General features: G+C 41.7%; 4 protein-coding genes across 4 annotated transcripts; 3 read left to right on the forward strand and 1 right to left on the reverse strand.

The window, feature by feature from the left end:
- Positions 1–391: 391 nt before the first annotated feature.
- LOC104449777 (probable acyl-activating enzyme 6) lies at positions 392–2,305 on the forward strand. Its single transcript, XM_039314766.1, has one exon. The coding sequence runs from the start codon at positions 419–421 to the stop codon at positions 1,889–1,891; it is 1,473 nt and encodes a 490-aa protein (XP_039170700.1). The 5' UTR covers positions 392–418; the 3' UTR covers positions 1,892–2,305.
- Positions 2,306–11,135: 8,830 nt separating this feature from the next.
- Positions 11,136–12,101, forward strand: LOC104449780 (the record flags this gene model as incomplete). Its single annotated transcript, XM_010064041.3, has 1 exon — positions 11,136–12,101. A coding segment is annotated over one exon (744 nt), but the record flags the coding sequence as incomplete, so codon positions are not given.
- Positions 12,102–14,659: 2,558 nt separating this feature from the next.
- Positions 14,660–16,484, reverse strand: LOC104449782 (pentatricopeptide repeat-containing protein At5g66520). The gene has a single exon (XM_010064042.3). The coding sequence runs from the start codon at positions 16,350–16,352 to the stop codon at positions 14,760–14,762; it is 1,593 nt and encodes a 530-aa protein (XP_010062344.2). The 5' UTR covers positions 16,353–16,484; the 3' UTR covers positions 14,660–14,759.
- Positions 16,485–17,153: 669 nt separating this feature from the next.
- On the forward strand, positions 17,154–24,923 carry LOC104449783 (glycerophosphodiester phosphodiesterase GDPD4). The gene is made up of 9 exons (XM_010064043.3): positions 17,154–17,523; positions 18,674–18,760; positions 19,093–19,190; positions 20,251–20,311; positions 21,417–21,497; positions 21,619–21,711; positions 23,304–23,393; positions 23,956–24,083; positions 24,504–24,923. The coding sequence occupies exons 1-9, from the start codon at positions 17,347–17,349 to the stop codon at positions 24,664–24,666; spliced, it is 978 nt and encodes a 325-aa protein (XP_010062345.3). The 5' UTR covers positions 17,154–17,346; the 3' UTR covers positions 24,667–24,923.
- The last annotated feature ends 597 nt before the right edge of the window (positions 24,924–25,520 follow it).

Here is a 25,520-nt window from a genome sequence, read left to right on the forward strand (position 1 = left end):
GCGTCTTGTTATGTGTTAATGTCATGTTACTCAAATTGTGTCTTAAAACTTTCAAAAATTAATGAAATGACTTGATTGGATATTTTAACAAGTATTGTATTTTAATTGTATTTTTTAAATGTTTTGAGATTCATTATACTTTGGTGATAAATTTTAGGATTTAATTATATTTTTAAAATTTTTAAAATGCAATTATATTTTATGATTTCCAACACCTTTATCTTTTTTTAATGTTTTCCGATTACTGCCAAACTGCATCCGCCTTTCTTATCACCGCCAAAACAGGGCACAGGTCTATCTAATATAGATAGAGAGTATAGAATAGAGCGGGTCCATCCGTCTTCGTACGACCTTGCCCTCACGCGCATATCAATGAAGGAGACAGTGATAATGTCGACTGTAGAGAGAGTGTGTCGCCATGGACGAGCTGAAGCCCAGCCCTCCGAACTCTTCGCCCTTGACCCCGCTCGGCTTCCTCGAAAGAGCCGCCACCGTCTACGGCGACTGTCCCTCCGTCATCTACAACGACACCACCTACACATGGTCGCAGACCCACAGCCGGTGCCTCCGGGTGGCCTCGTCGCTCGCTTCCCGTGGCATCGGCAGGGGCCACGTGGTCTCCGTCGTTGCCCCTAACGTGCCCGCCATGTACGAGCTCCACTTCGCCGTCCCCATGAGCGGCGCCGTCCTCAACAACATCAACACCCGCCTCGACGCCCGCACCGTCTCCGTCCTGCTCCGTCACGGCGGTTCCAACCTCATCTTCGTCGACCCCCAGTCTCGCGCCCTCGTCCTCGAGGCCCTCTCCATGCTTCCCCCGAGCTCCGAACGTCCGCTCCTCGTCCTCATCGCGGATGACGATGCCGCCGACGAAGTAGGCAATCCGCTGACCTCGTCACGGGGAGACGCTAGTTTCTGGTGTACTTACGAGAGCCTGGTCGAGAGAGGCAATCCCGATTTCCAGTGGATCCGACCAGCCAGCGAGTGGGACCCCATGATACTCAATTACACGTCGGGGACGACATCGTCGCCAAAGGGCGTGGTCCACTGCCACCGCGGGATCTTCTCGATCACCGTCGACTCGCTCGTGGATTGGGCCGTCCCGAAACAACCTGTCTACCTGTGGACCCTCCCGATGTTCCATGGCAACGGGTGGAGCTTCCCTTGGGGGCTCGCCGCCGTGGGCGGCACCAGCATCTGCCTCCGCAAGTTTGACGCAGCCACCATCTACAACCTGATCCGGCGGCACGGGGTGACCCACATGTGCGGCGCCCCCGTGGTGCTCAACATGTTGTCCTCCGGCTCCGGCTCCGGCTCCGGCGCCGACGCGGAGCAACTCAAGCACCCGGTCAAGATCATGACTGCCGGCGCCCCACCACCCGCAGCAGTGCTGTTTCGGACGGAGTCGCTCGGGTTCGAGGTCAGCCACGGGTACGGTCTCACCGAGACAGAGGGGATCGTGGTGTCGTGCGCTTGGAAGCAGCAGTGGAACCGCCTGCCGGCGGGGGAGCGGGCGCGGCTCAAGGCAAGGCAGGGTGTCCGGACGGTGGCCATGACGGAGGTGGAGGTCGTGGACCCGGAGTCGGGCGCCCCGGTGAGGCGGGACGGGTCGACGCTCGGCGAGATCGTCCTCCGGGGTGGATGCGTAATGCTGGGTTACCTCAAGGACCCGGAGGGGACCGCCAAGTGCATGCGGGGCGGGTGGTTCTACACGGGCGACGTCGGAGTGATGCACCCGGACGGGTACCTGGAGATCAAGGACCGGTCCAAGGACGTGATCATCAGCGGCGGGGAGAACCTGAGCAGCGTGGAGGTGGAGTCGGTGCTGTATGGGCACCCGGCCGTGCACGAGGCGGCCGTAGTGGCGAGGCCGGACGAGTTCTGGGGGTAGACCCCGTGCGCGTTCGTGAGCATCAAGGCCAACCGGGGCGGGCAGCCGCCGACCGAGAAGGAGATCGTGGAGTATTGCCGGAGCAAGATGCCGCACTACATGGTGCCCAAGACGGTGGTGTTCAAGGAGGAGCTGCCCAAGACCTCGACGGGGAAGATCCAGAAGTACCTGCTGAGGGAGATGGCGAAGCAGATGGGGTCGCCCTCGTCCAGAATCAGTCGCATGTGAAAGGGTCCACGAGCTTTTCGGGGCGAATCACATTCGAAGTTTCGGTAAGTCCAATTAGGCTAAAGCTCGTAGGAGATTATTGGATGATCCAACTCCTTAATAAGACGGACATCCCCTGTAATCAAATTGGTATTTATGTCCTCGTGCATATTCCTGATCTGCAACAATCGTTTGAGCTTGTATCCATGCCTTATCCGCAACCGCAAGAAGTTCCCGGCCAATAGGACTTCTGTCGCGTGGTACTCTCGGGTACTCTCGGTGATGGTGTCAACGACTCGTGCTAGATCCCCGCTCCTCCTTCTCCCTGTTCTTTCTTTGTTCGGTCTCTATTTTATTAGGGAAATGATAAAGAGTTTTCTCGAGTTATGACGAGACTCGAGAGGGTTCACACTCGGCTAATGAGCCATTCAAGACGGAGCAGGATGGAAAGTTTAATGGGTTCCCGGTCAACGAGCTGATTACATCGATCAGAGGGGCACGAGCCTCACGACGAGGGACGAGGCGAGGCGAGGCGAGATCGCGGTCTCCGTCGAAATTGTTGGCAATTGCGCAATAGAACAGCATATTCTCCCTGCGGTACTCTATGCTTTTGGTCGTACTTAAAATCACCGTATCTTATTCAGTCGTTACTGACCGCGCCTTAACTCCATGCGTTTTCCAAATTTCCAAACCCATGTTCCGTCGCTTATTTCACTTAAAATTAGAGATGTTAAAATGAGTCATTGACATGGACTCATTTATGTTTAAATGGTCATTAATGGGTCAAGCCTTATTTTCTAAAGCACCCATAATGGGTTTTAATTTTTTTTTTTTTTGGGTCAGTATAGTAGGTTTTAAAATTAAAGAAAGTGAAATATATGAATCTTAAATGGGTTAGCAAGTGAAATATATGAATCTTATATGGGTCAACTCTACATGCATTTAAAACCCATTTATTTTCACCCAAAGCCAAAACCTCACAATCTCTCTATTCTCTCTTTAACTTTATAATTTTTTTTAAATAGAAATTATAATTATTTTTTTTCCTTCCTTTTTTTTTTTTTTTTCTTCTTCCTCCGGTCGCTAGCACGTGATGGTCGGCGGCCGACCGGCCAAGCGAGCCTCGAGTTCGCCGGTGTCGAGCGAGCTCGAGCTCGCCGGATCCGGCGAGGCCACCGACGCCCGGCGAGCTCGAGGCTCTCCAGTTGGCGAGGCTCGAGCCTCGCCCAATCTAGCGAGGCGGAGGCCTCACCCGACGCCGGTGAGCCTCGAGTCGCGCCAGATCTGGTGATGCGAAGGCCTCGCCGACATTCAACGAGGCTTGAGCCTTGCCGATCTAGGGAGACTCAAGCTCGCTGGATTTGGTGAGGCCACCGACACCCGGCGAGCTCGAGGCTCGCCGGATTGGCGAGCTCGAGCCTCGCCCAATCTAGCGAGGCGGAGGCCTCACCCGATGCCGGTGAGCCTTGAGCTCGCCGGATCCGGTGATGCGGAGGCCTCGTCGATATTCAACAAGGCTCGAGCCTTGCCGATCTGGGAGACTCGAGCTCGCTGGATTTGGCGAGCCGAGCAAGCTCAAGGCTCGCTTGTGGCCGACCGCTAGCCGTCGTCGTGGCCGGCGGTCGGCCAAAGAAGAAGAAGAAGAAAAAGAAAATTTATATTTAAAAAATAAAAATAATTAAAATTTTATTTTTTAAAAAATAAAAATAATTAAAATTCGATTTTTTAAAATAGTTGTTTTAAAAATTATACAAATTGTCCCTTAAATTTGTGTTGTATAAAATTATTTTAGCAATACCATTTTTTTAAATATATATTTATATGCTAGGTAGCACGGACACGTTCGAAGGGCCTCCGTGTCGTGTCGGACACCCTGACACGTGTCCAACACGCTCGGACACGCGTCGGAGTTTCCAACACGTGGTCAACTCTTTCCGACATGCGCGTCGGAGCGTGTCCGGAGGTTTGTGGGCGGATCCGCAAGTGCGAAGGGAAGAAAGTGATGGAGGGTGAAGGCAAGGGTGAGGGAGCTGAGGCGACGCCGCAAGCGACGACGAGGGAGGGCTCCGACCGCCGACTGCAACACTGAGAAGCCTTCTCAATCGTCTTGGTTGGCTGCGACCGCCGACTGCAACGCCGAGATGGAAAACGGAAAGGCCACGATGGAGGGCTGGATGCGAGGCTACGACGGCAAAGGAGGGAACGGAGGCGAGGCAGCGGTGAGAGAGGTGGAGACCAAGCGAGGGAGATGAGAAAGAAGGCGATTGCCAATTGATAGGGTTTTCAATTTTTGGAAGAAGAGCAAGGAGAGAGAGGATGTGTCGACGGCTTCTTGGGGAGAAAAAGAAAGCCTCGTGCAGTGCAGTGTGACTTTGGGAAGAGACGTGTGCAGGCGGCTAGGTAGCACGGACACGGCGACACGACACAACACGACACGCGACACGTCATTTCTCAAAAAATAGAGAATTTCGACACGTTCCGACGTTAAATATTAAATAAATATTTTTATATATACATGATTAATTATTGTGTTTAAATTAATTTATTCAAATTCATAAATAAATAAATAATAAAAAAAGCCTATAATAAATCTATACTAATAACATGTATTAATAAAGTTATTCAACATACGCAAAGGCTCTCGATCCGTTTCTCTTATCGTCTTGAAAAAAAAAAAGAGAACTTTTATAGATTTTGCCAAAAAAAAGTTATTTAATATTTAATATTTTTTTAGGGTTAAATGGTCCCATCCATTTATTTCCCCCACCCCACCGCCTGCACACGTCTCTTCCCAAAGTCACACTGCACTGCACGAGGCTTTCTTTTTCTCCCCAAGAAGCCGTCGACACATCCTCTCTCTCCTTGCTCTTCTTCCAAAAATTGAAAACCCTAGCAATCGGTGATCACTTTCTTTCTCCTCTCCCTCGCTTGGTCTCCACCTCTCTCACCGCTGCCTCGCCTCCGTTCCCTCCTTTGCCGTTGTAGCCTCGCATCCAGCCCTCCATCGCGGCCTTTTCGTTTTCCATCTCGGCGTTGTAGTCGGCGGTCGCAGCCAACCAAGACGATCGAGAAGGCTTCTCAGTGTTGCAGTCGGCGGTCGAAGCCCTCCCTCGTCGTCGCTCGCGGCATCGCCTTAGCTCCCTCACCCTTGCCTTCACCCTCCATCACTTTCTTCCCTTCGCACTTGCGGATCCGCCCACAAACCTCCGGACACGCTCCGACGCGCGTGTCGGAAAGAGTTGACCACGTGTCGGAAACTCCGACCCGTGTTGACCGCGTGTTCGACTGTGTACGAGCGTGTCGGACACGTGTCAGGGTGTTCGACACGACACGGAGGCCCTTCAAACGTGTCCGTGCTACCTAGGCAGGCGATGGGTGGGTGGGGTGGGGGAAATAAATGGATGGGACCATTTAACCCTAAAAAGAAATATTAAATATTAAATAACTTCTTTTTTTTGGCAAAATTTGTAAAGGTTCTCTTTTTTTTTTCAAGACGATAAAAGAAACGGATCAAGAGCCTTTGCGTACGTTGAATAACTTTATTAATACATGTTATTAGTATAGATTTATTATAGGCTTTTTTTATTATTTATTTATTTAAACACAATAATTAATCATGTATATATAAAAATATTTATTTAATATTTAACGTGTCGGAACGTGTCGAAATTCTCTATTTTTTTAGAAATGACGTGTCGCCGTGTCCGTGCTACCTAATCTATATGTATAATAAATTAAGTTTAGTTAAATGGGTCGGGTATGGATTGAAGTATGGATCGGGTCGAGTATTGGTCAAAATTTTTGCATAGCAATAAATGGATTATAAATGGATTAAATAGGTCGATTTGGATAAAATGAACGGGTCTACTTAAAATACATGACAATCCCACATATTGTCTCGTCGCAAGGTTAAATCGTACCCAGCAGAAAAATAATTAAAAAAAGACTATAAATAGATTTCGGCCAGAATAGCTGGTGGCAATTTCGTACATATTGGTTTTAAAGAAAACGACCCCGAATAAATAGCGCATGCCGTTGTTTCTTTTCTTGCCTTTTCAGATGGTGCGAAGTGCAATCATGCCGAGTGAAAAGTACAGGAGCTCACTTTATGTCACTTTAAGATTCAATAAAGTCGACAATAAGCACACATTTTCTTATATAACATTCGATTTAGCTTATATCACTCTCCTTGTTAACGAGGGCATTGTAGGATTACTTTGTTCCGAACATATGCAGGTCTTGAGATCAGATTTTAATGAACACTAGAACATTAGCCGCATGGTGCTGCGGTTAGCAAAACTACATATTATTAATGAAAATATAATATTATCATTGTCATCCATAAAGAAAAAAACATATATTTTTAAATATATGTATTTATATTTAATTCGTGAAGTTGCTTAGTGATTAGGAGATAAACTTTATTTTGGTTTAGCGACACAAATTCAGTATCCTGTATCATCAAGTACAAATGATCCTATGTTTAGGTCAACAATAGATTGGTCAAACAGTTGAAAATGGTTTAACTAAATTTGACCTATTTTTATGCGGTATAAATTTAATGATTCATATTCGACTCAAAACATACTTAACTTGTACCTAGCTTTATCCATATTACTAGAAAACATCCGTATCTCATACAATATAAGAAAAGGTAAATGCACAGAGTGACATAGTACAATATTGAGTGAAGCGAGATAGTGAAAATAGGGTTATAGAGGTGAGTTGGGTTTAAGTAACTTGTGCATTTATTTAACACTTATATTATTTTGGACTTTACAATTTTAAATCCATATTTTACTCATTTACTAAATATACCTGATCCAGCTCATTAAATATGATTTGATAAATGAGTCCGTAACTTATTTTGACACAACTAATGTGTTTTACGCCCCCACGCACTTTTCTGCAGTTGTGATAGAATAATTTGTCTACAGGGGTTTTAAGTAATGTTACACTGTTTTGCCTTCGAATTGAGTTTTGCTTTCAAATGGGAGCATCTATGACAATAGGGGTGTTTTGTAGAATTTAAACCGATGACTCAATAAAATTTAATAATCAATCTTAGGCTAAAAACGTAATAGATAAATAACTATTAACTTCCGTCGGATTTTTTTTTTTAAATTACAAAAATTGCTCTTATTTCTAAAACAAACACACTTGATTTATTTGCGATCAAAGATCATGTTTGCACTTGCCAAGCGAAAAATTATAGATCCGTTGTTAGCCACCAATCTGAGCTCTGGCTTGTATCTTACTAAATTCATGAAATTAGTATGGTATTTCATGGATTGGGGTTTACCTTTTTTAGACGAACTTCTTATAATAAAACGAAAAATCTATATATTCATTTCAGTTATGGACTTAGGACTGTTTTATTAAGATATTTGATTTTTGAAATAGTAACATGTGGAGTCAATTGTTAAGTGAATGTATGTGTATTAAAACATTTTTTGACTATTAAAAATGGGTAGCTCCATAAGACAATATGGATTCCACCAGACCTCATGGTCCCCTTTGATTTTAATTTATATTATATGGTCACCTAACAGCTCTTCGTATACAATATAGACTATTGTAGCTAAATCAGTTGACACACTGCATAACTTATGTTAAGATATAATATGGCTCATTCAATAAAATTCATTATATGAGATGATGAGTTTAGATACGTACGGATTTGGTTAGGACAGTCTAAGTATATAAATTTTCTCCATTCAAAATTCTATATGTATCGTCAAACTACCTAATGGGAAAAAAGAAGAAGAGAATAATTTAGCCAATCCTTCCTTATATAGTACGCATGTCAAATTTAAATTCGAGGGGCAGACTAATGAAGATGGGTAGTTTTGGAGCCATTTGATTTATGACCCAATAATACAAATTTTAGAGAAATTATCTTGTATTATCTCTAGATATTTTGACAATTTATGTGACTCAATAATGTAAATTGTAAGTTCCTATGCATCATAGGGTTCTTTTTATGCATGTAATCATTACTAGAATGTTGAGAATTACAGGCATAATAACATGAACTTATTTTATCGAAGCTAAAAGAAGATTTTCTGTTGCTCATAAATTATAAAACATTAATAAACCACATGGATTATAAACACATCTTATTACATGTTTTGAATGATGCATTTTAATTTCTATTTCGTTTTTAGAGGAAAGGGAATTGAGAAAAAAATGATAAAGAGAGGAGAACAAAGGGAGAGGGAGAGCGGCACAAAGTCAAGCTGGCGGTCTCAATCCCTCTCTCGCCCGTTCAACATCCTCACTATTCTCTCCAACGATTCTTGGAAAAAAACCGTCCTTCCATCCTTTTTCCATGGATAGCAAAGAAAGGGGGGAAATTGTGGTCATCTGGACATGGAAGTCTCACCAGCAGGGTTATAAGATATAAAATAAGCGCTCCTATATTCATCCCACTGGTTACACGCACATATAATAAACTCGATTGTTAGGTCAAATCATATAAATAAAATATGTTTATTTCTGCTTTAATTACAACCAAAGCATGTCCTTTTTGGTTAATAAACCAAATTACACGCTAACCATCGATTGAGTCTGTGCATGAATTAGTATATATGGTGACTTTTGCTCGTGCAGATTAATAATGAGTAATTCTCACTTTCCTTTTGGCTCAAGAACAAATTGTCACTTTCCTATTTTGCTTGCGAAAAGATTTTCCTTTCATATTTTTTGAATCTAGAAAGAAGGAGATTTTATTTTATCCTATATGCAAAGGAGGAAAAACCCATTGGAAAAGGGATGCCTAGAGACAAACCAAATCCAGAATTAAGGGAAATGAGTTAGGGCTACGTTTAGTCATCTGAATTTCTAACTAATATAAAACTGAACTGGAAATGATATGAAATCTAGGAGAATTTACTATATTTTATCTATTGTTTGGTGATTACAATAATAAAGTTAGACATATTCACATCATATTATATATTGTTTGGTATAAACACCTATATATGAATAAAAAAATTTTACAAACGAAGATAATAAAAATTTCCCGTGACACTCTTCTCTATTATATTTTTTATTTATTTTATTTTCCTCTCTTTTTTAATTAATTTCTTCCCTTTCCATCATTCTCTAATAAAATTTAATTAAATAGAAAATTATACTAATATACCTAAAATACTAAAACACCTAAAATATGTAATAAATATATATTTATATATCGAATTTATGTTACAAGATAAAATTAAATTCAACTATAGAAATAAAAATAAGATTAAATTAAAAAAATGATATTTATTTTTTGCTATTTTGAATTTCTTATATTAAAATTAAAATTCAAATATTATTTATATTCAAATATAATTCTAATTAATTTTTTATTTGTATATTTTTTTTTTCATTATGGATATTAGAAATCCTATCTGCCTTGATCTAACCTCTCCCATAGAATTATTTAATTCATTCTATATCTCATTTATATTCGACTTTATCCTATATTAAGTAGACACTAAACATAGGATATGATAAATTTTATCATATGCTGAATTTTATCCTAATCGCCAAACGCAACCTAAAAAAAATGACCCATTCAAAGATGAATGATCACATCATTGAAAGTAAAGTGAAGATTTCTTTTCCTCCGTATCTCATTGTTCTAGGTTGAATTTTGGTTGAGTTCATGTGCAGAAAAGGTAAAGCAAAAAAGAGGAGTGCGAATTAGGGATGATAAGAAAAAGCAATAGAGGCATATAGCTGGGGTCAGGCCGGCCCATCACAAGACCAATTGGGTTGAGCTAGGCTTTTATAACCCAAAAATGTCCCTCAAGCCAATCGGGTTTGAGGCAGTTTAGGAGGGCTTAGGCTGCTAGGCTCATCAGATATGACGAAGTGAAAAGAGTCGATCCCAAGAGAGTCCAAATAAACGTGAAAATCATTATCAGGAGTCGATTTTCCGTGGTATGTTGTGTACACGTGAGAGAGATAACAAAATGCATAAGAGAGAACAGTGCTCGATTCATTTAGTACTTATAATTTGGCTTTAAAATGGTGTAACTTAGTCAACTGGGATGTCGAAAAATCCATACCCATGTAAATATTTATTTTTCTAATGGTGCTCATTAAGGAAAAAATTACATTTCTACTGTACATAGTCCTGTACACTCTCTAGTCCTAACAAGAATCAATTAGCATGATTTCATGTTCTAATTTATCTACGGTGAAAGGGCTTCGCTTATCATGTTTCGAGTTCAATATGGAATCCAAAGAGATTTTGTTGAATTTAGATGTTGGTTTAGTTTTATGGGACAAAAATGATGCGATCATTACACAAATTGACATTTTCTCAATTGATCTATGTATTTAATCAAGTGTTTTTATCATTACACAAACTCGTTTAAGGGTTTTTTTTTTAAATCTGATTTTACTGATTTAAATATCTTCGCTTTTACTTCTCCTTTTGAAATCAAATGCATTAATACACCTCAAACACTGTTTTATTTTCCCGGCACTTCCACATCATTATTGAAATATGCAATCAACCTTTTATGCGTCAAAAATGGGGTTTCTAGCTTCCGTTTTGGGATTCGATCATCTAAGTTTGATCTCATCATTTTAAACAAGAGAATTGACATTTTATTCTAATTGAATCGTACTGTAGCAGAAAAGTTCCACCAAAATTTATTACTTTTTTGTGGTTGAATTTTATGACTTGATTATGCACGTTTTTGACCAAGAATTATTGATTATAATCTTTTGGGGTTTTATTAAACTCGAGCTATGAAGAATATATGTGAACTGTAGAGGGAAAAAATTGTGTAATGTTTTTCATTTTTCTTCTAAGACGTTTAAAAAGGATGTGAATTTTATTTAATTTCTGTTGGTCGAATTTTATTTATTAATTATTATTGTTTTCGGTAAAAAAAAGGGTGAGTAAAATTAAACGCAAATACCTTGCTTTTGCCGTGGTGTATATATATATATATATATATATATATATCCTTCGGTAAAGGATCAGGTCATCGGTGGCTTCTTCGTTCGTTCGTTCGTTCGTTCGCTCGATTGACTTGTTGACTTTGGAAATTCCACTCCTCCCGTCCTCGTCCTCCTCTCCTCGCCGTCCTCCTCCCATGGCGACCGCCGCGATCGGCCGTGCCTCCTCCCTTTGCTGCTGGCGGCGATCGTCCTCCAGTGGGGTTTCCTCCCTCTCGCCGTCGACGCGAGGCCTTGCAAGACCCTCCTCATCGCCTACTCCTTCTCCTTCACCGGAAACCCCGCCCTCCTCCGCCAGCCCCACCACCCCCACCACCACCCCCTCCACCGCCCCCACTTCCTCCCTTCTTTCCCGGCCGTCGACCTCGCGTCCTCCGATTCCGCCTCCGCCTCCGCCTCGGCCTCGTCGGAGGAGGTCATCACGATCTTCGACGCCTCCGATCGCCAATTCGATGGCAGACCCGCCTTCGTCTTCTTCGATCGCCGCGTCTTCCCTTCCCGAGAGGAGGGGCCGCAGCGCCCGCGGTATCCGCAGCTCCTGCAGCGGCAGCAGCGGCCGGTGCCCCTGGGGTACTTCGATCTGAGCTCCCTGCGCGACCGCACCGTGGACATCCTCAGCGTCGTCGTCGCCTTGCTCTTCGGCGTCGGTTGCGGCGCCCTAACCGCAGCCACCATGTACCTGGTTTGGTCTCTCTTCGCTACCCACCGCGGCGATGATTTCCAGGAGGAGTCGGATGATGAGGACGCGAGCCCCAAGAAGATGGGCTATGTCAAAATTCCTGCCGCGGATGCCTTCCCAGCCCCAACCAAAGCCTGAAGCCTGTAGATGCTGTATGAACAGTTTCGTATAATCGTTTAAATAAATTGTGTGGTGTACTCTGTCTTTAGTCTCGTGTAAGTTCCGCGCGTTTATTCTGGATGATTGATGCTTTGTCAGAAAGGCTTTCGCTTTGTTTTTAATTGTCTGTCCCTAACTCAATCGCCCAATTTCGGGTCTTAATCTATTCTGCAATTAAGTTAAAGCATCAGCTGCGTTTTAGATCTCTTCTTGATGTGGCTTTTGTGTTTGATTAACTCTTGTTTGATGCTATTCATTTCTCATTATCTTATAGGGCTTTGCAAGAAATCAATTAGGTTTGGTCTCCTTTCATGTTAGGATTATACATTAGTTCCTCTGTGAAGTGGATTTGATGATTTGCCCTCTGCTGTGGATCCTGCTCTATACCTGCGACGAGGGTTTTGATTTTGAGAGTGGTCATCCTATTGACCTTAATGAGAGACCATGCTCTTGTTCATTGCTACCTCTTTTGTCCAAGTTTCAAGTCTGAGAAGGCATTCGACTTGCTTCCTTGCTTCCTTGCTTCCTTGCTTCCTTGCTTCTTATCCTTCACCTTCTCAGTGTGCTTGTCCCTCCTAATTTCATTTGATTTTCTCCTATTAAACAGTTTAAAAAGTAGAAGCTTACTCTCAATGATTAAGCTTCATTTCCATAGTGTAGTGTTGGGACTCTTGGCTGCATAGTGGCACACTTTGTTCGGTTTAAAATCTTACCTGGACGGTATTGGGTGTGTTAGCCAAATGGTATCATTGTAAGTCTGAGAATCTGTTGGCTCAAGATGGCTAACTCACTAATAGGGCTTCCTGTATTGATGGGGATTCTCTTTTGAATATATATATATGTTGAGTGTTGGAGGAAAACGAGGATGATCTGATAACTTATTGCTTCGTGGTGACACTACTGCCACCAGATCTTGAGCTTTTAGTACCGGGAGAGCTTCTAGGAACGGGAAAGAGAAAGAGGGTTTCTGAAAATTATTAGGATATTAGACTTGAACCAAGCTTAAGGAGTAAGTTTTGTAAGTTGGAACTTTCGGATTATGATTTAGTCCTATTGCTGTTCTTTTGCCTTGTACAACCACTCTGTGTGCTGGTTAGAACAGTTTCCAAGTTCCCACCAGAGTTGTAGGATAGTTGTAATCAAAGTTTTTGGCTCCTTAACAAGTAACGGTGTGTGGGTGGTATGTTATGTCGACATTTGTTAGGTAATGTACCATCCTCAGGAATCAACCCCGGGAGATTTAAAACTAGAGTTCCATAGTTTCAAAGTCCAAGGTAGCATAATAATTTGGTGTTTTACAGAAGTATGACTGTATGCCAACTAGATAACCTCAGTTTGTCAATTATTCTAATTCCCTGTTGTTATTCAAAGAAGGTGGAGAATATATGAAAAATATCTTGTTTTCTCTAGCAGTGAATTTAGTGATAGTTGTGACCCAGGGATCATAAAGAAGCCATTTTTAGTGGGATCTTCTGTGTTAAATTTTGATTAACAAATGGAAATTTGGGAAGTACTTGGTCTCATGTCTTTTGTGGAGCATGAGAAATGCTGGAGGGTACTTATTATTTCAGAATAGGTTATGCTACATCCTGGATGGATCTTCACCTACTTGTGGCTTGGTTTTCTTTACTGCTTTGCGAAAAAGTGCCATGCTATTGCTATCTATGCCCTTTTGTTAAATCTGAGTGTGATAACCAGATCTCATCATCGGTTGTCATTAATTTAAGAAGGTACTTCAGAACTTTTTGAGAATTTGTAGGGATTGGGGCCAGGAAAAAGTGTGGTCATTTTGAGTGACCCTATTTATGAAATTGCTTCTTGCGTGGAATGCAGTATCATTCAAGTGTATCATCCCGAGAATACATTCAGTTCTCTTAGGCTAATGCAATGAAGTATGAGTTTTGGTTTGCTTCCTAAGAACTTTTGGTGGGTATGTTTACGTTAGGATCTTGCTCTCCATAGTTTCCTCACTGCTTGTGGTTATATTCTCCCACTTGAAATAGAATTCAAGTTTGCTCTGTGTAATTTGTTTATGCATTTTTACCTGATAAGTTTTTTACCTCAGTGCCACAAAATTATCTATGTGAAACTATCGATAATGCTTTTGGCTCCGAAAAAGCTAGATGTTCATACTTAGTGTTAGCTGTGTCTTGAACAAGTAATGTGTAAAACTGGCAAAATTCTGCCATATAGTTGCCTAACTTGTTGAATTAGAAGATCTTCTGCCTCGTCATTGATGCCCGGTGCTTTGTGTTCTCCCAACTAGTACGATCTGATGAAAGGCTTGTTTCCTAACTCTGCAGCCGTAAGAATAGTAAGAATAGCGGCAAGCATGCTACATTGCTGGGATAATTCTATCCATTGTTAAGTAATTCCCTCGGTTTTACTTTCACCAAGCAGCAGCAGGGCAGAAACTAGTTTGGAGCTCGAATCCAAGGTAACTTGTTTCACGAAAGGCAATCCCAGCTCGAATCCGTGTTTTCTTGCGAGTGTTGGTTTTTGGGGGTAGGTCTGGTTACTTTGATACCAATAGTTGGCAATAACCCTTTCGAATTTTTTGCGTGCCATACGGAATTCATTCATGACACATAAAAAGATCTGTACCCTTTAGTTTAAATAGCCGAAATTTACTCGGGTCTCATTAGAAAAATAAATAAATTCAGATATGAGGCTAGTTTTGTTGCAAGAATGACATTAGGGACCCTCCAATTCCGGGTCTTAAAACTTCAAGGGCTAACGATGCATTTTACCCAAAGATATCTTCAAATGGAGAGAGATCGGTCTAATTGAATTTATGCAACGGTGATATACATGGAGAGCGATCGCTCTTGTTGAATTTATGCACCGGTGATATACATGTTAGAAGAAACAATTGTCCGCCAATCCCATGTCGCCCTCCTCCTCCAGGCGAAGGGACTTCAAATGCTTCTCGATCCCACGTAACAGTGTTGCGACCTCTTCGATGAGCGCAAAGGACCGGTCTCCCACAACGAACTCGCAGACCTCACCATTCACTTCAATCGAACTACATCCGGGAACCTTCTTAACCCTGTTCTCCTCCATCCCTTTCCTCACTTTCACAACATCGTCCCACTGGCTCGTCGAGGCATATAGATTCGAAAGCAACACGTGAACTCCGCCGTGGTCGAGCCTCCTTTGAATTATGCTCTCGACCATTTCTCTTCCCAACTCCACATCACCATGAACTCTGCATCCATTGAGCAATGCCCCGAGAGCATAAGAGTCGGGCTCCATCGGCATACCTCTCACTACCCGCTTCGCCTCCTCCAGCATCCCGGCTCTGCCTAATAGATCCACCAAACACCCGTAATGCTGAACTCCCGGCTCGATCCCGTATTTCTCGCTCATCCTTCCGAATATTTCCAAACCGCGGTCGACCATACCCATCCGACTGCAAGCGCTTAGCACGCATATGAAAGTAACTTCATTAGGCGCAACTCCTTCGGTCATCATCCTCCCGAACAGCTCAATCGCATCTCTACTGCGACCATGATTCGCCAGGCATGAAATCAAGGAAGTAAAGGCAAACACATCTCTCTCCTCCATCTCCTCGAAAACGCGATGAGCCATCTCCACGCAACCGCATTTCGAGTACATGTCGATAAGTGCAGTGCCCAATATCGTATCTAGCTTCATCTTTGTCCTGTCCACGTAGGCGTGTATCCACCTTCCTTGATCCAAAGCGCCAAGAAAGGCACAGGCGGTTAGTGCGCCGACGACCCCTGCATGATTCGGACGAAGCCCGGAAAGAGTCTGCATGGCGTTGAAAAGCTCTAAAGCCTCCCTGAACAGGCCAGCCTGCACGTACCCATTGATCATCGCGCTCCAAGAAACGGCATTCTTGTCCGGCATTTCGTCGAACAGATTGCGCGCGACATCCACCTGGTCAGACTTCACGTACCCATTAATGAGAGCAGTCCAGGTGATCACGTCTCGGTTCGCACTCGCGTCGAAAATGCTGCGAGCCGATTCGAGAGCATCGCAAGTGACGTACAGATGAATCAACCCATTCTGCACGAAGTCATAGGATTCCCATCCCAGCCGGATGGCCTGGCAGTGGTAGCTAGACCCCGAGCGAACGTCCCCGAGCTGGGCGCAAGCCGTGAGCAAGAAGGAGAACGTGTAGTTGTTGGGCAAGAAGCCGGAATCCGCCACCATTCTCTGGTACAGAGCCAGAGCGGACCCGGGCTCCCTGGCATCCACGAGAGCCTTGATCATGGTGTTGCAGACGTAAGCGGTCCGGCAATGACGAGGAAGATGTCGGAAGAAGCGGTGGGCGTGCGAGAAGTCGCGGGGGGCGCAGAAGGCGACGACCTTGCCGGCGGCGTAGGGGTCGAGGAGGGCGCCGGAAACGGCGAGGTGGGACTGGATCTGCTTCATCTGGGCCATGGTGAGGCATTGTTCCAGGAGGAGGAGAGATCTCGCTTTCATAAAAAATTCAGCCGGTCTACGGATCGCGGTTAGCGAGCGAAGGTCTCCCTCGCATCTTTAGCCGAATCGTCGAGGCTTCTGCAGGTTTTAAGGGATCGAGCGTTTCTGACGGTATTGCATCTAAAATGTGCGTACTTTCTTCGTTACTAATTCACAGGCAAAATTATCGAAGAAATCATAACCTTATTTTAATTATGTCAATTAACTCTTAATTTTTTTGTAATTATATTAATTTAGTATATCAAACTAATTTTGATTGATTGGCATCTGTAGGCCGCCATCGCTTATGCCTGGGATTGATTTGGAGGTTTTGGATAGAAAAAATTTAAGATTAAATTTGCATAATTATAATAAGTTTAAGATTTTTTTCTAATTCATAAGTAACTTGAGTAATCTTAAAATCAAGTGAATTTCAAGCTTTCCATTCCCTCTCCCGTTTTTTTTTTTTTTTTGTCGATCTTATTCTAATTTTCATTCTTAAACTTTTGTCCCGCTCCTACCTATTTGTAAGGCGTAGAATCGAAATCTACACTCAAACTAATTCTAGCCGCCCCAATTCCGAGAAAGTGGAGATTTGAACCACCCATCTTCCTTTTTCGTTTAGGAAGTATGGCTAATGAGATTTCATTTCCCCTCTTTTCTCAACTTCTATTTTTGTTATGGTTTAGCCAATACTTATTTGGTTAGGATACTATGATCAATATATTTGAGTTGTAATGTTGAATTACAAGTGATTAAGGGCAAAAACGAAATGTTTTTGGAATGTGACGAATCAATTCGATCTAAGTGACTTAGGTGAAAATAATACAGGTCAATAGTCAAGAGCACTCGCTCCGTCTCCTTCCTCTCCTCAACCCCCTGCAGACGCAAAAAGCTTCATTCCGAATCAACAAACCAGCAGGGAAGCGACGCGAGCTTCCTGGCGTACACCATACCCGCGAAGAAAAGAGGGGGGGAAAAGAAGTTCTTCTTCGTCTCCCGGAGATCTCTGCACATGGCGATCCTGGGGAGGAGGCGAGAGCGAGAGCTTGGCGGTGGATCGTATGGATTTCCGATGAGGCTGACGAGACATTCGTGGCGAAGGCAGTTCCGCATCCTCATCATTTGCCTCGCCCTCATCGCCCTCCTCCCCCCCATCTTCTTCCACTTCCGGCTCAGGTCCTTCCGTCAGGTCTCGTCTCTGTCCTCACCTCGCATTACGTGCCCGCAAAAGGGTCGACCTCGCGTTCTGCTTTCTTTGCTGTTCGTACGTGCGGATATTGCTTGCCGGACATTGATTTTAAGGACCGGAGCTAGGAAAATCTCGGCTTAATGCATCGACCCACATCGTATTTCTTCTGTACCGTGTACCGGTGCTACAGGAAAGTGACTTTTCCGTTTAGGACGAAGCGAATGATATGTAATTTAAGAAAATGTCTGCACTGGCGTTTCAGCTCCGGTAATTAGTTCTATGTTATATACCCTTTTGGTTCGTCAGTCGGCTGTGCCCTGCATGATGCCTCTTCTTTATGTCTCCAATGTTGGCAAAAGCTTGGTTGTGTACATTCATGTTTGGATTCCGTCATGCATATATTTCCGACTCCAATTAAGAGCTTTGAATATGATGTCCCGGTTTTGGATGATTCTGGCTGAGGGTGACTTTCAGTCACATGGGTTATTCTTGGAAATTAAGTGATAATGGCTGAGCTGGTACAACAGCTAAGGACTTGTATGCAAAAGTTATACTGAAATAGACTTGTCCTGTTATATCCACAGAGGGTGTTTTCAGTGTTCTATTACTGACTTAATACTGGTGTTGGTGTGATAAATGGTACTATTGCCTATCAAAGTGTGATGAGGGTTCACTCATGTTGCATCAGCCTGAATTCAGTTATTCCAAACCCAGGCTTCCTGATGTTGTATGGAAGCTGCCTTGATGTTGATGTGAGAGTTGCCACATTTCAAATAAAGGCCTTATTAACAAGTGCCCCCAAAGCACTTGTTAGATGTGCTTAATGAGGAAATAGTTGGATTTTAAAGCATTGACTGTGCATATTGTAAGGACAATCAATGTTCGGAAATTGTGAGATTTTCTCATTTGGTTACTCAAGTAGTGGCTGGGGCACTTTTAACAAAATCCATCCAATAATTGCTTCATCTGGTTCTGGATTGTGAAATTTGCTTGTCATCATCTTCTGACTTGCATCTATTTGAGTTAGATTGTACAGGCAATGCAGTATGGTTATTTTGTGGAGGTCAAACGGAAGTCTTGCTCATGATTGTATTGAGGTCAACATAATCTGGCCTGCTGCCTGCATTAACAATTTTCAAACATCATGCAGGCACAATTAAAGAAGTGCAGTTGGCTGAACAGTCCACCTCTTGTGTGTGCTCATGGTGGTGACTTGTATAAGGCCTTCGCCAACACAGTGAGCATCCATCTCTTTTTAGATTGTTTAATGAAATTGTTTGTTGAGCCAGGGTGGGAAAATCCAATGTGTCAAGAGGTTTTATTCTTAATGGCGCAAGGCTCTAGCTAAGGGAAGCAACTCGACCAACAAAAGTTTGGTAAAAAGGAAAGGCATTTGCTTGCTGCAGACTGCATAGGAACCAAGCCCTTTTCCTCTTCACTGGATATGGGAGCATGAAAAGAGAGAATAACAAAATTATTTAATGTGACGGATAAATCCAAATAAGTATCACTTTGTCAATGTTTGAAAGTTTGAATTGATGAGTTATTTTTCTTTCTATTGTTCCGCAGATGGCTGCATATCAAGATGCTCTTCGTTCCCAGGTAGACTGCATTGAGATTGATGTTTCTCGGTCATCAGATGGTGTGTTGCTTGCTCTGCATGACAGGTAAATTAGCTGTTTTTTTTTTTCTTATGTAACACTTCACTGCTTCAACCCTGCTTCCGCCACAAGTAATCGACACTTTCAAGGAAATAATTCAATACTTGACTACTTTTATAACTTCTCTTTCGGATTTGTTATGTGATTGAGATCTTCATTTGTGTATTTCTCACAATGCTATCATGGCATAGCCTTGAACTCCAACTTTACCCTTTCTTCTTCTTTAAATGAAAGGTTTGTCGGTTTTGCTCATGATGCCCCATTTTGCACTTATCTGGTTTAAACATAATTTAATTTGAATGGAAAATGGTTTTTGACATAGATGTAATGCAGGATTAGGGGTTTTATATAGACTTTGGTGACATGCTAGCTACTGTTGGTCATTTAGCAGAATTGGATGTAGTAGTTTCCTAGAAATAGATTTTTTCAAGTAATATGCATATATTGTCTTTGAAGGAGGATATGTGAGCTTTAAACCCAAAATCCACTCTTTAGCTACTAACACGTGTCTGAGTATTGTCTTCATTTCTTAAAAGCATATTACCAGGGACAGATCTAGAGGTTTGTTGTTTGAGGGGTGAGAGAAAAGGGAAGCTCAAATGAAAGACTAATAGTAGAAGTTAATATATTTTAATATATGTTTTTTATGTTTAATACCCCTAGAAATACTTACAGTAGTTTTTCATGGACAAATTTTCTGTATGTAATTTAGTAGTATGTTCAATGCCTTAAATTTATTAGAATTCTTGCTTTATGTGCACAGAAAACCTCATCTATTGCCACATCATTGAGCTGATGTCAACCATATGTGTTTTATAGATCTAGTCATTCCAGCTGTACCCGAATAAACGCACAAGCTTTTCTAACATTAGGACAATATGCTACCTGCTTTGCGAAATTGTGTTAAGTTCGCAGAAGGAAAGCGAGAATTTGTACTGGTTGAAATAAAGGAATAAGTTCAATTAGAAGATTGATCTTGTAATATCTTTGCAATCGGGGTGTCCTAGGTTGGCAATCTATGTTGAACGAAGCAAGAAGAATCCTGATTTTTAAGTTTCAATGGCAGGGATCTGCAGCGGATATCTGGTGATGGCACTTCCAGAGTTGGTCACTTGAGCCTTAAGGAGGTCAGTACGGTCGAGTCAGTAATGGTTGCTTTTGGCATGCAAAGATACTTAATTGAAACATTTAAAAATACAAAATATGGATTGCGTACACAATGTCCAAAGTATCCTGTGAGAAAATGCCTAAGTAAATTTGTCAAGGTAAACCGTATGTTAGGCCTCCTAATCTTTTCACATTGTAACGAGTCTGTTCTGTTCTAACAGGGAATATTGTTCACTTGTCCAACATAATATTCTGTTAGAGGAGTTCATTCTCAGTTCATCAATTTTTTGTCAAAGAAATTCTTTAAAAAATATCTACATAGTTCGAACAGCATATTGTCACCTCAACATCCATAAAACAACAATAGCAGCAGCAATAGCTTCAAGAAGAACAAGGTGGGCAGTGTGCCACTGCCCAGGCCTTATCATTTCCCTGAACCCAGCCTAGTATGCTAGGAGAAGGGCTTCACGGGGATCAAAGGTGGGTCCCTAACCCTTTCGGGCTTGGCCGGGATACCCAATGGGACCGTTATCCCATACTACTCTCCCCTCACTTGCCTGTAAATGGCTTGTGAGGAGGAGTCCCCCCGGGATGGTCTATTCAGGGGGGAGCAGTTTAGGGACCTGCTTAGGTCCTAGTTCATCAATTTTTTGTCAAAGAAATTCTTTAAAAAATATCTACATGGTTCAAACAGCATATTGTCACCTCAACATCCATAAAACAACAATAGCAGCAGCAATAGCTTCAAGAAGAACAAATTCCAAAGTATCAAAGACAGTTGGCGCCTTTTTTTTTTTTTTTTTTTTTTTTGGGGGATTATTTCATTTTCAGCTGAAAAGACTTACTTATTTACAAATGTGCATGGCCTAACATTGTTCCAATAGGATGATTGTACATTGGAAAATTTCAATGTGGCAATTAGAGGCGGCCATCTAATTTGTATTCCTTTAAGATGTCTGATTACAGACAAACATTCTCAACAAGGAGTTTATTTTGGGAGGATTTCACATTTTATACATCCGCTACGTCCAAAAAATTGGCCTTTGATCTCCTGAATGTGTGTTTTTCAGTTGAAGGCTTCTACTTAAATTCTGATTGAGATTCTCTTCTAGCTTGTTGTTGCAGATAAAAGAACTTGAGAGTACCCATCAGTCTTCATTGAAGTTTGCTGATAGCAAAGTACTAACTGTTACGGAAGCTTTGAAGGTATCTTACCTATACGTGGACCTCTGAATCTGATTTTTATGCATTATCATTTTCTTCAGTTTCCTTTTGCTATATTTCTCCCTTTTGATGGGTTTTCCCTGTACTCCTGATGATTGAATAGTCAGTTTCAAGATCAGTTCGGCAGGTGATTCTCGACGCCAAAGTTGGCCCTCCATCATATGAGAGTGGACTAGCGAAGGATATCCTTTCTGCTGTGAGTGACTACTGGTCTCTCTCTCTCTCTCTCTTTCTCTGTGTCTCTGCAACTAGATGGATTACATGTATTTGGGTTGACCATTTGGTTGTTTCTTTGGTGGAGATTGTTTCCAGAAAACATTCAAGAAAAACTTTTCTCTTGAACACTAAAAATAGAGCAGATCTGTGTGATCAAGCAACAACATTCCAAAACTGTAAATACCTTTCCGCTAACAAATACCCTAAATCTGTGTGACCACAAGTGTCATTTTTGTGAGATTCTGTATACTGGGCCTATGATAAGACCAAGGATATTAGCAGAATCTGGATACATAAAGAGTGCTTCTTATAACGCTCAAATTTGTTGCTATGAGCAGATCACATTCATCAGACGAGTAACCTCTTAGGTCTCTTGGCACATGACAGTACAGGCCTGTCCCAGATAATATAGGAGCTTACTCTTCCACTTTAGTCAGGCAGGCAGTTAACACTTCCAAAATTCTCCGTTTTTTTAGCTGAAGATGGGGAAAATTATCTTGCAACCTGTTGCATTCTGGTTATATTACTATACACCCTCCATTTAGAATTTATGCTCTTTTCATATCAAAAAGTTTTCGCACTGTATTTTTGTACTTATTGGGCTTGGACTTTGTCCACATGCATGCAGAGTGTTCATGTGTCCTTCATACAAGAAAGATTAAAAAATTTGATAGATTATCAAGTTTAATGGGAGGATATATCATTCTTGAAACGTGATGTTTGTGTAATTTCCATATAACAGGGGTCCATTGTAATTTCTTTAAAATATCTGATAAATTGGAAATTCCACGATATGTAACCTCATGAAAGAAGAAGAATCAGAGTTTATGAATTTCATCATGAAAGGAGGAAGATGATAAATTCGGAGAACGCTCTAAATCTGGTTGAGAAGCAATTGTGAAAGCCATTGAAGACTTAAATTAATCATGTCAATAATGAATCAGCATGAGCTATATTAGCTTCTGTCTTAGGTCATGCCCACTTAACTGCTGGTTATTATTGGTATTATTTGATTATTAAAGCTAGGTGAACTTCTGGGCAAAGCTGAACAAATGTGTTCTTTAGTGTGCCGTAGCCTTGGTGTAAAAACCACATCCCAACCATCAGTAATAGACATTGTAAGCTAGACTAGAGAGAGGAACAAGATTTGTGTTGCTTACCTAGTATGGAACTTTCTTGCTGTGCCACTTAGCTGCACTTTGCATGTTCCTCTCACAAGCATATGAATCTACATGGAAAGTTTGTGAATACCTTGAGGTAGTCAATTGCAAGCTCCTTTCTGAACCTGTCTGTCATTTCTTCCAAGTAATGACACATTTGGTGATCTGCTGTGAGTGAAACATCTGATTCTCCTGTTCCATGTGCAATTTTGGTACAACTTATATGGAATTTCTTGTTTCCCAATGAGTTTGAATCATCTTTCACCTCGTGGAATTGCTAACAAATGCATGTGGGATTTCCCATAAAGACTTAATATAAGTTTGTGGGTGACAATCAAGAGATTGACAGTGAAATCATTGTTAAAACGTATGACCTCTAGGAGTAATGTATCACACACCTTATGAGTTTCAGGTTGAGATGACGGAATGCAACAATTGCCTCATGTGGGCTAAAAATGATGATCTAGTCAGAGAAGTAATGAAACTGTCATCAAATTTGACGGTAAGGACTTCTCACTTCTTTCTCTTCTTCAGGTTTCAGGATAGTCTTGTGGCTTTGGAAAGTTTTGCAATAAGATTTCTAGAGATGTTTTTTCTTATTGCCGTTGGAGATAATCTTTTGAGATGATGTATATCCTAATTTTCTTAATTGTCTTTGTTTCATCATTTTGTAAATATGGTTAAATGTTGACCAAGTGGACCTGGTCAGAATTTTACTAATCCTATTGACTTTTCCATGGTGTCAACTTTTTGGGCTAAATCTCCTTGATGACTAGGCTGTGCTGAGTTTGGTTTTGTTTAATAAAAAGAACTATAAATCAAGCTAATTATACTGTTTACATCTGTGGGTAGTTTTGACCCCTGCCATCATTGCATGTGGGAATGGTACCTGATAACGTTTGCTCTATCTAAATGCGTAGGACTTATTGAGCTAGATTATATGGTTGGAACTGTAAAAAGTTTGTTGCACTGCCATAAGGGGCCGTTTCATCATTATGCTAGAGTGGTAAATATACTTTTCATTTGTGCTATGGCAGTCAATAAGCTATTTGATTACTTTGTAGGTAGGCTACATTGTCATGAAAGATCCATCCACTGGACGAAGAAGTAATCTCTTGAGGGTGAAAGGAGCTGGAGTAGTTGGCGTTTTCCATCCTTTGATTGATGATAGGCTTATGAGAGCTCTTCACAGGTAACTTACTTCAAAAACCTTCAACTGCTTTCTCTATGTTTCTTTGGGTCCTGTGGGAGGGGACTTTTCAAATTGCTCCTTAGCCTCCTGAAATATGGAGGATGGTTCGCTCACCACCCTTGACTGTAAAATGTAGTACTTACGCTACTTTCAAATGTTTTTATGTGATCATTACATCTGCGTGTTCTAGGAGATTCACAGGTCCTTGTTGTAATTTGCTCCCAAAAATTCTCTTTTCTGCAAAATTTTCCCTTCTAACTATTCATTTAATTGCATAATGGTCCTTTTTTTTTGACGTAATCTCTTGTGATTTGCTGGTGCAATGGTGTTGACAGCTTAATTGTATAAGCTACAAACTGTTGACAGCTTAATTGTATAAGCTACAAACTGTTAATCCTGGATTTTTTGTTTATCTTATAGGGGAAAGAAGAAGGTATACGCATGGACTGTTGATGATTTGGATTCCATGCAGAAGATGTTGTATGAACATGTCGATGGTATTGTTACTAGTAAACCCACTGTACTTCAACATTTGATGCAAGATATCAGAACACAATGTCTTGAAGAAGGTTATTCTTTCTAAATGTTTGTAGTAAGCTTGAAGCTGCATGACATTTACAAAGCATAGCTGGTACAATACGCAATATATATTACAAATTAAACCCTTTTGGACACTTTGAAGGGGGGAAGTTGGTACGATTGGATGTAAAAAGGGGCTTTGCACTTTCGATTTTGTATAGTCAACTTCCACAGGCAGAGAAATGTGTTCTTTTTGAAGATTGTTGATGATCTTTTTTCTTTATTCGTTTGCTTTATACAATGGTCGTCTCTTGCGAACAAGCGTGTACCCAACTTCTGGCATGAAACTGCTCAATTACTCCGATAGATTGGATCCTATTCAAGTGAGGTTGACTTGTACCCAACTTCCATATATACCCTAATTCTGTGTGCCTTTAGCATTTGTTCACGGTTGGAATTATTGGAAGATATTTGAAACTACTGAATTACTCGGATAAGTAGAATCAGGTACCTTCGTTTTCCGGGAAAGAGTTCATCTGAGTGAACCAAAAGTAGCGTCAGATGGATGGTATGCACGATGGGAAATTCTAGCGTTCAAAAGCTGGGTCACTTTTTTCTTCTGGCATTTCCCAGTCTAAATCAGGGCAAAAAACTTATGGCATGAAAGTTTATATAGGGCTATGCTCTTCCATTCTCGGAGTGAGGACAATTTGCAATGAACTGACTTGAAAGTGTGAATTAATGTCTAATTTCTCGAACCGTTTGGGAGGGGAGATCAAACCGACATTGAATCCCTCCATTACCTCTCATTCTATGTGGGGTTTCCTACTTCTTTGAATAGATATTTCAGAGCTGTAATTTACATTGCTGTTAGAATGGTTCTTGGAACATTGTATGTTTCATCCTCCCAACTAGTAA

Source organism: Eucalyptus grandis, chromosome 6 (genome assembly GCF_016545825.1).
Source record: "Eucalyptus grandis isolate ANBG69807.140 chromosome 6, ASM1654582v1, whole genome shotgun sequence".
Taxonomy (NCBI): domain Eukaryota; kingdom Viridiplantae; phylum Streptophyta; class Magnoliopsida; order Myrtales; family Myrtaceae; genus Eucalyptus; species Eucalyptus grandis.